At 33.5% G+C, this 14212-nt stretch overlaps 1 protein-coding gene across 3 annotated transcripts in view; it reads left to right on the forward strand.

The window, feature by feature from the left end:
- VPS13A (vacuolar protein sorting 13 homolog A) overlaps window positions 1-14212 on the forward strand; it is a 170891-nt gene that overhangs the window by 115079 nt on the left and 41600 nt on the right. For all 3 annotated transcript variants that reach the window (XM_037492590.2, XM_054689191.1, XM_037492591.2), the window contains exons 48-55: window positions 236-631; window positions 874-978; window positions 1094-1240; window positions 4500-4628; window positions 5006-5139; window positions 7509-7638; window positions 9947-10179; window positions 13602-13755. In XM_037492590.2, coding sequence (XP_037348487.1) covers window positions 236-631; window positions 874-978; window positions 1094-1240; window positions 4500-4628; window positions 5006-5139; window positions 7509-7638; window positions 9947-10179; window positions 13602-13755 — 1428 coding nt within the window. The remainder of the gene's footprint in view (window positions 1-235; window positions 632-873; window positions 979-1093; window positions 1241-4499; window positions 4629-5005; window positions 5140-7508; window positions 7639-9946; window positions 10180-13601; window positions 13756-14212) is intronic.

Genomic DNA, 14212 nt, shown 5'->3' on the forward strand with positions numbered 1-14212 from the left:
TTATTTCCAACATGACTTCTTAATGTATTATTGTATTCTCTTAATAGTCCTTTGAAGTAAATAATTTATATAATTTTAAAAATATAATAGTTCCCATCCAGATATTTTACAGAATTTCACAAAGTAGTTAAAACTGACAGGTATTTCAGAAGTATTTTGTATTGCACTTGTAATAATCAAGATAGACTTGGCATATTACTCGGAAATGTTAAAAAATCTTTTTTTTTTATTACAGGGAATTGAGCATAATGTTCATACTCTAGGTGAAGGACATTCAGCCCACATTTGTGCTGTGCAGTTGGATAAAGCCAAACTACATTTAAAATTACTTGACTATCTTAATCATGATTGGAAAAGTGAATATCATATAAAGCCTAATCAACAAGACATCAGTTTCATCAGTTTTACCTGTGTTACAGAAATAGAAAAGACTGAGTTAGATATTGCTATCCATGTGACTTATAATATTGGGCAGACAATTGTGGCATTTCATAGTCCTTACTGGATGGTCAATAAAACTGATCGAATGTTACAATACAAAGCAGATGGAATTCATCGAAAGCATCCACCTAATTATAAAAAGCCAGTTCTTTTTTCTTTTCAGCCTAAGCACTTTTTTAATAACAATAAGGTTTGTAAAGCTTTTTAAAATTTTTATTTTTTATGCTTTTTAATTTTTAGAGTTTTTAAGAATAAAATGTTATGAAACTCAAACAAAGTTTGTTAGCTATTGAATGTTAAAAATAATAGAGTTTAGTGTTGGGAAAGGTTTACTCTCTTAACATTAGTTTATGTTAAAAACAAAAATTGTCAATTTATATAGAAACTTTAAAAGTACCTAAATTGTGATATATGTAAAATATTTTTTTCTAGGTTCAGCTTATGGTAACTGATAGTGAACTGTCAGATCAGTTTTCAATTGATACTGTTGGCAGTCATGGAGCTGTTAAATGTAAAGGCTCGAAAATGGAGTATCAAGTGAGTTCATTCTGTGCTCATCAATAACATTTTAATTAAGCTGTGTCTATTGATTGATTTTAAATATATTATGATAATTTAACAGTTTTGAAATGTTACTCCCCCCCCCCCTTAGGTTGGTGTCACTATAGACCTCAGCAGTTTTAACATTACTAGAATTGTGACATTTACCCCTTTTTATTTGATTGAAAACAAAAGTAAATATCATATATCAGTGACAGAAGAGGGAAGTAATAAATGGCTGTCTCTTGATTTGGATCAGGTGAGTAGATGAATCTCAGCTATGTATTTGGATTTTCATTTTTCCTTGAGTTTATAGCTGAAGTCACTATGTAATGTTTTAACTCCCCTGTCGCATTCCCTGCCCCAGTTTTTTCTGCTTCCATAAAAATAATTATTTGTTCCTGTCTATATATATTTAATTATTAAAAGCTGAACCTTGCCATCTAGGGATATGTTGCTTTGATGAGCAGGGTAGACTTTTAACAATTACTCTCCAAATGGAATTAAATTCAGCAATTGATGACTAAGTGATTGTGTAATTGCAGCAAAGAAAAGGAAATAATTTGTTCGCTCTTGGAAAGCTACTATAATTGACTATAGAGAGTAAGTTAAGCTTGTTTGTTTTTTTTTTTTTTTAAGAAGGCAATAGCAATTTAGAAATAAAATTTTGATTCTACTCCATCATTAGCTTTTACACTCTTTGGTTAGTGATTTCTGAAGGACTGAGGTTGATAGAATATTTTACTTTTGAAGAAATTCTAAATATATTAGAATTATAAGAGAAATATTTACTTTTTTTGTTAACTCTTCCTTCTTGCTTTTAAGCCACCCTTCTAAGATTATTCTTCTTGAGAAGTATCCTTTAACATTTCCTTTGAAATAGTTTTGAAATTAAATACCATGTTTTTTTGTTAACCACGGAAGTTTTAATCATCTCTGATAATTTTTTTTGATAATTTTACTCTTTTCTGACTTCCACTTTTGTTGACATTTCTCCTGTGATTCTGTCATTTCTTTGGAGTGTAATCTGTCTTTTCCCCCTAGCTGCCTACAGTCTGCCTTTGTATTTCCTGTTTTATGGTCATTAGTCTAGTGTATGTTTCTTTTATATGTAAATTTTGCAGTTATTGTTTCTCTAAATACTGCCTGTCCTCTGTTCTTTCATTTCCTCTTCCAGATTTGAGAAGACATTCTAGATTTTCATAGTTTAGCCTTTGTGTCTCATTATCTTTTTCATTTTCTGTCTGCATAGCTCTCTACTGCATTTTGGAAAATTCTCTCTATAATAGTATATATTTTAGAATTTTTTGCTTTTACTATTTCCAAACTACTTTTTAACTTTCAACTCAGATTTTTGTTTGACTAATTATATATTCTAATGAAATTCCACCATTTCCAGACTTTCCATTTTTTTTTTTCAGTGAATAATGCACTTCTTATGTGCTTTGTGATATATCCGTTAACAAAATCACAATAAGAAGTACAGCTGTCCCTGTAGTTTACACTTCAGTAGGGGTATATGGAAACATTAAATTAATAATGACATAGTCAATTGGTAAATAATATGTTTAAAAGTGACATCTAGTGGGGCAAAAGGAAATAAGGCAGTATAAAAAGAATTAAGAAAAGCAAGGGGATGGGCATTTTTTATATACGATGATCAAGGATATGACTTAGTGAGGTCACGTTCAAGATGATTTAGATAATTGTGAGAGAAGTAGCAAATGTCAAGAACTCAGCTAAACTAGAGAGAGCTCGGCTGCCAGGTGTTGTAATAGCTAATCAAGACAAGCCAAAAGCAACATAATAGTCAAACCTTTAATCACTTACTGCATTAGTATAAGCAAGAGGCTAAACTGGAGAAGGAAGCAACTCCCTCCAATCCATTTTTGCTATAGAATAGCAGGGGCCAGGAGGATAAACATAGGCATGGGGCTTGTGTTACTGTCAGGGGAGCAATAGGCTGAATAATAGGCTTTTGTAGTTTTATGAATCTGGGGAATGGGGAATGACAAGGAGGAAGATCCAGGAATGGAAAGTACTGAGCACTGAGTCAGAGTGGAGCCTTCCTCTTTTCTGTGTGAGGTTTCTGAGTAAAACATCTGCCATGTGCCCCAATGCAGAGGCCTTTAAAGGAAGCTGCCTGAGGTAGGAAGCAGGTGAGCATACTAGCAAGGCTGGAAGGAGGGACTGAGTCCTTGAGACTGCAGTGTGCTTGTTGTATCCCTGGTCTGGTGTGGGATGGCAGCTTTCCCCAGTGAGGCCTATGTGAATACCTAATTACCTATGTTCTGAAAAAATTACCTATGTAATTACCTATGTATCTGAAAAATTATATATTTTAGTCAGGAGTTAGACTTCTATACAAGGTAGATATCTGAGGAAAGCATTAGAGACTGAAGTATCATCCAGGATAGGGGCCCCAAGTGGGAGAATATTTATCGTGTTTGAGAAATAGCGAAAGAGGCTAGGATTACTGGAGAGGGAAAAGTAGTAGAGAGCAAAGAATAAATTAATAAAGGATAAAATCATGCAGAATTTGTGAGCTTTTGCTCTGAGTGAAATAAGGAGATTGTGGATGATATTGAACAAGTTTGTGTCTGTGGCTTTTTTCTGCTTTATATATGTTCATACTTTATAACATTTCCATGCCTGGATTTATGTGTTTATTGCATATAACATTGTTGGGTCTTTTTTTTTTTTTTTTTTAAGATTTATTTATTTATTTATACAAGCACTGGGTACAGTCAGAAGTGCGGGAGGGTGAGAGAATTCACCGAGCCAGAGCGAGGAACAGAGCAGGCAGAAGGACCCAAGTACACTGCTGAGGGGAGCAGTGGGCGGCAGGAGAGGTCTGCACACCATGTGGGACCCTCCTCTGGTGGCCAGGAGCAGCCGGGGATCAAACCGGCGCTGCAAAGGCTGCAGGCAGCTTCGCAACCCAGCACTCAACCTCTGCGCCACCGGGGAGGCCCTGTTGGGTCTTTTAAAAAACTTTATAGCTTTCTCTTTCAACAGTTTATGTTAGTTACAATTATAACTTCACAACAACTTAGTTTTTATTTTACTGGTATTTTTTTGTTTTCAATTTCTACTTTTCTTAAAATAATTTTTAATTTATTAAATATTTAAAAATATTTTATGAATTAATTTGATTACAAGTTTTCTTACTAAATGATGTCTAGCCTTGTCTTAAACTGATCTTTATTATTTTTCAATTCTTTTCTCATTTTACTTGATGATTTATCAGCCCTTCTGTGATGTGGACTACATTAAATCTCTTTGCCAGCACTCTATTTAATCATAGCTCTTCAACTTTTGACCCATTACTCTTGTACTCACAATGCTCACAAGTGATGAACCATCTCTAAGTTAATAGCAGTTTAGCCAAACAATCCAAAATCGGAACAGTATTGAAAGAGATTTTTTTTTAAGTTTACTTTAGGTCAATTCTGATAGGTTTATTAAAATGATACTTTGTAATTTTTTTAAATAAATACGTTCAATGTATGTTTTAGTGTATCCCCTTTTGGCCAATGGATGCTTCTAATAAACTTCTTATTCAAGTTGAAAGAAGTGAAGACCCCCCCAAAAAGATATATTTTAATAAGCAAGAAAATTGTATTTTATTGCGTCTGAATGATGAGGTAAGTGATGTATTAGCGTGAGTAGAGAAGTTAATATTACTAGTATTCTTACATATATTTGTAAATAATTATCTGATTTTTAAAATTTGCTTTTGTCAAAAATGAGCAAATTTTTTATGTAAGGGGAAAAGTACTAAAAGGAAATACAAGACTTAAAACAATTTGTTACATAGAAAGCTAGTTGGAGTACCTAGAATACTAGGATATACCACATCTGGATAGAATATACATAATATTAATAATTAGATTCATGGTTTCCCAGACTTAAAGAATAAAATTCTGAATTTAAAAAATAAAAATGTATTAAGTTATGGAGAGTTTTATTAAACTTAATATACTTTGGGTCACATTAAAGAGTATTTTTTCCTTTTTTCTAGCTTGGAGGTATTATAGCAGAAGTTAATTTGGCTGAGCATTCAACAGTGATTAAATTTTCAGATTATCATGATGGAGCTGCTACATTCCTGTTAATAAATCACACCAAGAATGAGGTTATTCAATACAAGCAAAGGTATGAAGATTACTACAAATACAGTACCCTCTGATTTTAGCAGAGTATAGTTGATGAGACATTGATTTTATGATGATTTCTGAAGACTATAAGTACTGTTAATGGCTTGGGTACTATGCATGGTTTTAGGCATCTGTTGGGGGTCTTGATACATATCCCCTTCAGACAAGGTGGGGGCTACTGTAAATATTCCTCTGTTGTTGAGAATTTTGTGTATTTCCAATTTTATGTTAGACTCTTCTTTCAATAAAGATCTCAATCCATTTGTATCATTTATAATAGTTTGTGATTCCTTGCCATGTTTTTTTGTAATATGGTTTATATTCTTCTAGTGATAATCTGTAAAATACACGTTCTGCTTCTGTTCTAGATGTTAACTTTTTGTATCTTGAAGATTTTCATGCATTTAAAATTTTGAAAGTGAAATAGTGTCTGCTAACTTACCTACTCATGAAAAATTTTAAGTACTTTTTTTTTCAAATTCTCTTTTCAGAGTCTCTGTTTCTGTTGAATATAATTTGGGATTTTTTCATTCAGATTAATATTAGTAGTTTTTTTTTAATGTTTAGGCTATTTTTGGCCCTTTGCTTTATAACATTAACACCAGGTTGATCTGTTTAATCGATCTAGTTGCTTAACCCTTTGCACTCCGCTGTCCCCTCTCAGGGGACATTGCAATTTATTAGTGATTACGGGGAATTGAGTTATTTCAACGCAACTTTTTGAGACATGCATGTTTCCCTGAAGTTTTATCTTGGAATGGCACAAGAAATTAAATCAAAATATCGTAAAATTACTAAGATATATACAAGAAATGTCAGCAGGTTTTGTGTCGGACGAGAACGTGAGATGTGTGCTCACAACGGTCCGAGCACTTCGCGACGCCACTTGAAAAGAGCGATAAGGGGAGTTTGTAGAAGAAAGGTCGGTTTTCGAACATAGCGCGCACTGTGAGATATATAATTACAAATAAACAAGTCTACATCTGGAGGAAAGATTTTCAAAGCTGAGCTCATTTTGGTTTGAGGCTTCGAGCAGTGCACATAGATCTAACGAGGAGAAAATCGGAAAAGTGATTCTTTTCTTAGTGAATAAATTGTTTGGTGAAAGCTATTTTGGTAAATATCATCTTGTCAGTTAGTAATAACAATTAGAAATTTTCAACCCATGCATTTATTTATATTTTTTATTAGAACAATGGCAAAGCGTCCAACCATGAATGAGTCTCAAGACACAAGTAGTGAAGATGAGCTCCAGATAGACCTCTATACAGACATGTCAAACATGCACTAATCAGCCTGCAATGCATATTGGGGAGTGTTACAAAACTTATCATACTGTACAAAATTATAAACAATAAAATATTGTGTTTTTTGCAAATATACATTCCTCGATGTCACCCAATTCATATAAGTCCAATATCATTATAATACGTTACTTGGTTCCAAAATTATACTAAATACGAGGGTCTGTATGCACGGTTCCGCTGCAAAGTAGCGTCGAGTAGCTGTTAGCCAGTGTCCAGAATAGTTCGGAGTGCAAAGGGTTAATATTTCTGCATCCTCAATCTTAAATTTTTATTTTGAGTATTCCCTGGCCTGGTTTTAAAAAGTCGTTGAGTTAGATTACATGTTATGCTATTGAACATTACTTATACATTAAAGACAATTTGTCATAAAATTTTAAATCTTAACCTCCCTCAAAATTGTGTAGCTACTGCTCCATTGTTTTCTGGCATTTGGTGTTATAGGAAAGTTCAAGACCAGCTTTATTCTTATTCCTTTCTGAGTAACTGATTTTGTTCATTGTTTCCTGGTAGTTTCCCTCTATTTTCTTGAAATTTAAACATTTTACAAAGAGATGTCTAGGATGTTGTTTCATTAATTTGTGTGAGCTATGGTAGAGAAAATTTACTCTATTTGATTTGCTGCTCTAATTTTTTTTTCTTTCTTGGAATCATTTTGTGAATTGATTGAATTTTTACAGTTTTGTCCTGTGTCTTAAGTTTTTAAAAATGTCTTTGCCATAATAAAGCCAATATTTAAAGGAGTTAAATTCTCTTAGATTTATTATCAGTAAGATAAAATGATTGGAATTATTTTCTTACATTATTAATTTGTACTAAAATAGAAGTTGTTAGAGTAGTTAGAAGACTTGAAAACCTTCGTAGCCTACGCAAGACAGCTATTTCCCTTGAAATAGTCTCATTTTTGTCTTTCATTTTATAAAGAAAAAAGTTCAATCTACTCTTCATCAGAACTATCACAAATCTCAGCTAATGGAATAGGAATTAATAAAGCATTATTTTAATTTTTCTTAGAGTCATATACTTGCCCTTAGTTTATACATGTTGTTACTACTTATATCAGATCTCTCAAGGATATAGAAGATTCCCTCCCTCCTGGAAAAGCAGTATTTTATACATGGGCTGATCCAGTGGGTTCTAGAAAGTTGACGTGGAAGTGTGGACAAAGCCATGGTGAAGTAACACAAAAGGATGTAAGTATTGGGTGGATTATTATGGTATTCTAAGCAGCAGAATTTTTTTAAGGTAATCTTTTCAGCCCTACTAGCTTTAAGCCTGTTTTTTTTTTTTTTAGGTCTACTCTTCTGAAATACTGCCAAAAATTTTAAGAGCAGTATTTAAATTTTAATTACAAATGTTTAAAGCCAGAAATAGTCTTATTTTGTCTACATTGTTATTTGCTTTTACTGTGTTATAAAGGGTAAGCTGTACTTACAGAAGTGATGCAGCATTCACTTCATTAACAGGTTTGTTCTATGTATCGGCTGTCATTTTAGGTATGTTTAGCTGCTGTGAGGACCATTTACCTAATCCATCAATAAAGAATTGTTTTTAAAGATTTATTTATGTAAGAACCGGAGTACAGGCCAGATGCGCGGGAGGGTAAGAGGATTCACCAGAGACAGAGCAGGGAGCAGAACAGGCAGACTGACGAAATACACTGCTGAGGGGAGCAGTGGGTGAGACAGAAGGGGTCTGCCGTGCCATGTGGGACCCTTGCTGGCTGGCCAGGATCGAACCGGTGCTGCAGAGGCTACAGACAGCTTCACAGCGCAGTTCTCAACCGCCTGCACCACCAGGGGAGGCCCTAAAGAATTTATTTCTAGGACCTTTCCTGGTGGCTCAGGCAGTGAACACTGTGCTGTGAAGCTGTCCACAGTTTCTGCAGCACCGGTTCAATCCCAGCCGGCCAGGGAGCAAACCACATGGCTTGGTAGACCTCTCCTGTCTTGCCCGCTGCTCCCCTCAGCAGTGTATTTCAGTCAGTCTGCCTGTTCTGTCCCTGCTGTCTCTGGTGAATCCTCTCACCCTCTCACAGATCTGGCCTGTACCCCGGTTGTTGTATGCATGAATAAATAAATCTTTAAAAAAAAAATTTATTTCTAGGTGGCATGTTATTGTTGATTGTTTTTAAAATATGTATGACTATATGTGTGTGTGTATGAATTACATATATATAATAGATACTATAATACATGATGGATATAATAAATATGTAATGTATATTTTCCAGTAATATTTTAAATGACTTCTGGAAATTTTTTCATTTTTCAAAATACATCTTAGTTTAACCCTTATTCCAGTGTTTTCTTGACATTAGTGATTTCTATCAGTAGACCAGTGGCTCTTACTCCATTTTAGAGGAGAAACTATGCATTTCATCATTAAGTGTATCTTTGTTACAGGTTTTTAAAAAATATATATTCTGTGTCAAATTAAGGAAACTCATTTCTACTCCTGATTTGTAAAAATGTTGTGTATTGGTGTATGCATAAATACTGAATTTTCATGCCTTTTTAAAATCTATTCAGATTATTATATTACATTTAAATTTTATCTTAATTGGGAAGTTAAATTATGTGGCTTTTTTTCAGTCTTAGACCAACTATGTATTTCTGGAATTGACTCTAGGTTTTAAGACTTTTGTTTGTATTTTTCGTGAGTGAAATGGGCCTATTACTTTATTCTGTTGTAATGCCTTTACCAGATTTTGATATTAAGGTCATGGTACCTCCTGAAAAAGGTTGGGAAATACTTGAGACTTTATAGTTTTCAAAAGAGATTGTTAAAAGATTGGTGTGGTTTATTTCCTGAATGTTTGCTAGAATTCACCAAAGAAACCAAATCTTCTTTAGCCTGCAGTTGTCTTTGTAGGAAGATTTTAAATTATGAACTCTATTTTGTTATTATATATAGGACAATTCGTTCTGTTATTTCTTGAGTTTTTCTAAAAATATTTATTTTATCAGAATTTTTAATATATGTTGATATAAAAATGACAATATCTTTTTATTGTAATATTTATAGTGATATACTATTTTTATTCCTGGCATTGAAAATGTGTGCCTCCTTTCCTTCTTTTTAAGTTTTGGTAACAATTTAGTTTTATTAGTTTTTCCCCCCATTAAAAACCACTGTTGGCTTTGTAGGAAATTGCTCATTTTTACCAATTTCTGCTTTAATCTATACTATATTCTTTCCTCTTTCTTTAGTTTTGATTTCAAGTTTTCTTCTAAATTCCTGCACATCATAAAGTAGTAGTCTTCTGCAACAGACTTTTTAATTAGATGTTATTAAAAGGTCAAAATAAAAGAACAGTTGGTCATTAATATTTTTATAGCAAGAGTAGTAACTAACATCAAAAGGTTTTAATGATGTAAATTTTCAAAAAAAGACTCATTTAATTGCCACTTTTGCAAAGTAGGTGCCATTATTCTCATTTTCAATTCATGTTGGTTGGGACGAAACTCTAATTTCTAATTTTGGATGATTTTCTTTTAGGATATGATGGCACCCGTAAATTTGGGAGAAAAGACCATTTATTTAGTTTCATTCTTTGAAGGCTTACAACGCATTATTTTATTCACTGAAGATCCAAAAGTATTTAAAGTTACATATGAAAGCGAGAAAGCGGAGCTAGCAGAACAAGAAATTGTGTTGGCATTACAGGATGTTGGAATTTCTCTTGTTAACAATTACACAAGGCAAGAAGTAGCCTACATTGGCATTACAAGGTTAGATGCATTAAAATTTTAATAGATTTAAATGATCATTTCTTAATCATTAAGAATGGTAATTATAATACCTAATAATTTAGTTTAAATTTTGTATTTTGATCGATACCAAATTAATGTTAATTTAAAAGGTATTTTGAATTTTTTTGCATTCATGATAAAGATTTATCACAAATATGTAAAACTTTCAACATGTTAATTCTCCCAGCTCTCTCTAGTCAGTTTCATTCAAGTTGTCAAAAGTGTACTTTATTTACCACCACAGTATAAAGTAAGCTATTATACTTCTTAAATAGTTGTTGGAGGAATGAAGACAATTACTTTCTAATTTGATCATGCTTTTTTTAAGATCTGATAATACCGTCTTAATCATTCCCCATAAAACCATCACCAATAATCTTTTTCTCTCATGCCCTTACTATTCTTATTCATAAACAAATATTGTTATAGGACATACTTTCCCCCCAACAATATTACTTTGGATATATTAGTGTCTAATTAGAAAGCATATCTGGGTTCTGGTCTGTTTAACTAGGAGAATGTAGTTTTAGTCCTTAGATAAACTCAAATAAACAAACATATATGGTATATGATACAGATTTAAATTTGCTTTTCTTTTTTTTATTATTATTTAAATTTTATTTTTATATTACCCTTAAAATTACAACCCCCTTACTTTGACCCCAAGCCCTCCTTTCCCCACCCCCACCCCCCATAGAGTGTCTCTGGTTCATAGTTGTTTGTTGATTTTGATATTTTCTTTCTTATAGTTACTCTTTTTCCTGATCCCTTATTTAAGTTTTCTAGATTCCTGCTATGAGTGAGACCATCCGGATTTTTCTTTTTCTTTCTGGCTTATTTCGCTGAGCATGATCCCTTCCTAGCTCCATCCATGTTGCTGCAAATTGCATGTGTTTATCTTTTTTGAATGCTGAGTAATATTCCATGGTATATATGTACCACATCTTCTTGATCCAGTCATCTATTTTTGGGCATTTGGGTTGTTTCCAAAGCTTAGCTATTGTAAACAGTGCTGCTATAAACATAGGGGTGCAGGTGCTCTTTGGAATTGATGCTTCTGTGTCCTTTGGGTAAATACCCAGGAGTGGAATTGCTGGATCATATGGAAGCTCTATGTTTAGCAGGTCAAGATATCTCTACACACCCTCCATAGTGGTTTGACCAGTTTGCACTCCCACCAGCAGTGCAGGAGAGTTCCTTTTTCTCCACATCCTCCCCAACATTTGTTGTTGCTAGATTGTTTAATATGTGCCATTCTCACTGGTGTAAGATGGTATCTCATTGTAGTTTTGATTTGCATTTCCTTGATTGCAAGTGATGTTGAACATTTTTTCATATGCCTGTTGGCCATTTGCATTTCCTCTTCAGAGAAATTTCTTTTTAGCTCTTCTGCCCATTTTTTGACTGGATTATTTTCTTTGTTTTTCTTGAGTCTCATCAGCTCTTTACAGATTTTTGTGATCAGTCCTTTATCATTAGTGTTGTGTGCAAAAATGTTCTCCCAGTCAGTGGGGTTTCTCTTTGTTTTGGTTATTGTCTCTTTTGCTATGCAGAAGCTCTTTAATTTGATGTAGTCCCAGTTGTTTATCTTTGCCTTCACTATCACTGCTTTGGGTTTAAATTTGCTTTTCTATATAACTTCAGCTAGGAAGTACCCCTAGCTTGCCACTAAATAGAATTCAGGCCATAAAAGTAAATATTAAAAACTATTTTCTTAAAAATGTTCACTGTTCTCAGAAAAATAATGTTATTTACATCGGAAGGTTATATAAACAACAGATTTTAAGTCAATTATACTTCTTTATATGCTAATTCCTATGCTAAAAGACATGAATGCAAAGGTAAATAATAACTTGGTTCCTATCTTTCTACTTTCTAAACAAATCAATTTTAGAAGGAATAAACGAGTACTTAATTAAAATTAAATATGTAAACAGAAAGAGCAAAGTAATTTTAGACTGCGAATTTCAGTCTTATTTCAAAACTTAGAAAAGGCAACAACTTTTCTTGAACTTACCTTAACTGCTACCTACTACCCATTTCTTTGTTTTCCTTTATAGCCAAACTTCTCAAAAATAATGTCTGTTACAAAAGAGTAATTCATTTACTATCTCCAATTCTTTTTCACCTGTTTTCTCTAAACTCCAAATAGACTTTTGCTGTTAACATGAAACTGATCTTGCCGACATCACCAGAAACCTGTGTAATTCCAGATTCAATGTACAATTACCATTCCTAATGTTGCTTAAGTTTGTAACATTTAACACAGATACTTCCTTATATAGTTTCCTTGACTTGAGTTCCAGGGTAACTCACCCTCTTGGGTTTTCTTTCTTTCTCAGCATTCTCAGTTTCATTTATTGGTTCCTTATCTTCTCAATTACTTAATATTGGGTTCCCTTTGTCTCTAAAACCTTTGTCCTTTTCTCTGTTTTAGTTTTATGATTTCAAGTTCTGCAAGAAATTCCAGAAATTATCTCCAACTAGACATTCTCATATGTATAAAACCAAACTTCTAATCTCCTCCACCAAACCTACTTCACCATTAGAGTTAATGACAACTACTTCCCCTCTTATGTCACACCCTACAACTAATTTATCTAGAAGTTCTATGCTGGCTCTACCATCCTAACACTCATAGACTCTAACCACTTTCACTACCTCATTTTTCTTCCCTAGCGGAGCATTTGAAGTTTGACTCCTGACTTCCTGTATTAGGCTGATATCATAATCTTTTAGTTTGTCCTCATCTCAGAATAAAATGCAGTCTTTGCAATTCCCTGGAAGAGTTTACATTATTTTGCCTTCCTTTCTCTGTCTTCAGTTATCTTTTAGTCTTCATGCGTTCAAGCATACTAGTCTCCTTGCTCTTCATTATACTTACAGGTGTGCTCTGTTTTGGAGATTTTGCTCTAGCTGTTCACTCTACCTGAAATACTCTTCTGTTGTCTGCTGATAGCTCCCTCATCTCCTTTAAATTTTCTGAAATATCACCTTCTCAATGAGGTCTCTATTGACCACTCTATTTTAATACTTAACCCCTACCATTTTGTACATCGCAGTACCTCACGTCTACCTTACCCTGATTACTTTTGTTTCCAAGTTATTTTCACCTCCTTATGTAGTAAAATATGCTAAGATATTAGCTACTTATTGTCCATCACTCCTCAGCTAAAATAAAGCTTTAGAATGGCAAAAATGTTTCCCAGCCACCTATAATCGTGCCTGAATAGGAGTTTAATAAAGTATCGGTTGAATGAATTCATGTTTTTGAATTTGTGATGTTCATTTATAATTGAGGATATGCAAAATTTTACTAAAATAGTAATTGCATGTGATAAGCCAGTAAAAATGAAAATGTTTAAAAAATCAGTACTATGGTATTTGATTTTACATGTAAGTTCTGATGTGGTTTGGGAGACCAAGCCCAAGAAGAAGTCACGATGGAAGCCAATGAGTATAAAGCACACTGAGAAGTTAGAGAAAGAATTTAAGGAATATACTGAGTCTTCGCCTTCAGAAGATAAGGTTGTTGAGTTGGATGCCAATACTCCGGTAATATTTTTAATTACTAATAGAAAGTTTTAATTTTCATCTTGTATCTAGAAAAATCACTGTTGAAGAATGTTTAAGAAAAGTCTGTTTTCCTTACAAAATAAACTGAACACAATCCTAAGATACATGCTTTGTATAAAATACTTTAAAGAGATAAATATTAACCCAATTTTCTCTTAAGATACTAATAATCTGTTCTTTGGGTTAACAAGAAACCAATCACTTATTGATTCACTGATTTTAGTTTTTATAGTTTTTCTGTTATACTTCATTTTATTGTAGATAATTTATATAAAAAATGATAACAACCTGGGCCTCCCCTGGTGGCACAACGGTTGCGCGCTGGGCTGCGAAGCTGCCCCAAGCCTGTGCAGTGCTGGTTCGATCCCTGGCCGCCCGTGAGGGTCCCACATGGCACGCAGACCTCTCCTGCCACGCCCACTGCTCCCCTCAGCAG

The sequence above is a fragment of the Talpa occidentalis genome, unplaced genomic scaffold (assembly GCF_014898055.3).
Source record: "Talpa occidentalis isolate TD23 unplaced genomic scaffold, MPIMG_talOcc4v2.1 talOcc4.7, whole genome shotgun sequence".
NCBI classification, from domain to species: domain Eukaryota; kingdom Metazoa; phylum Chordata; class Mammalia; order Eulipotyphla; family Talpidae; genus Talpa; species Talpa occidentalis.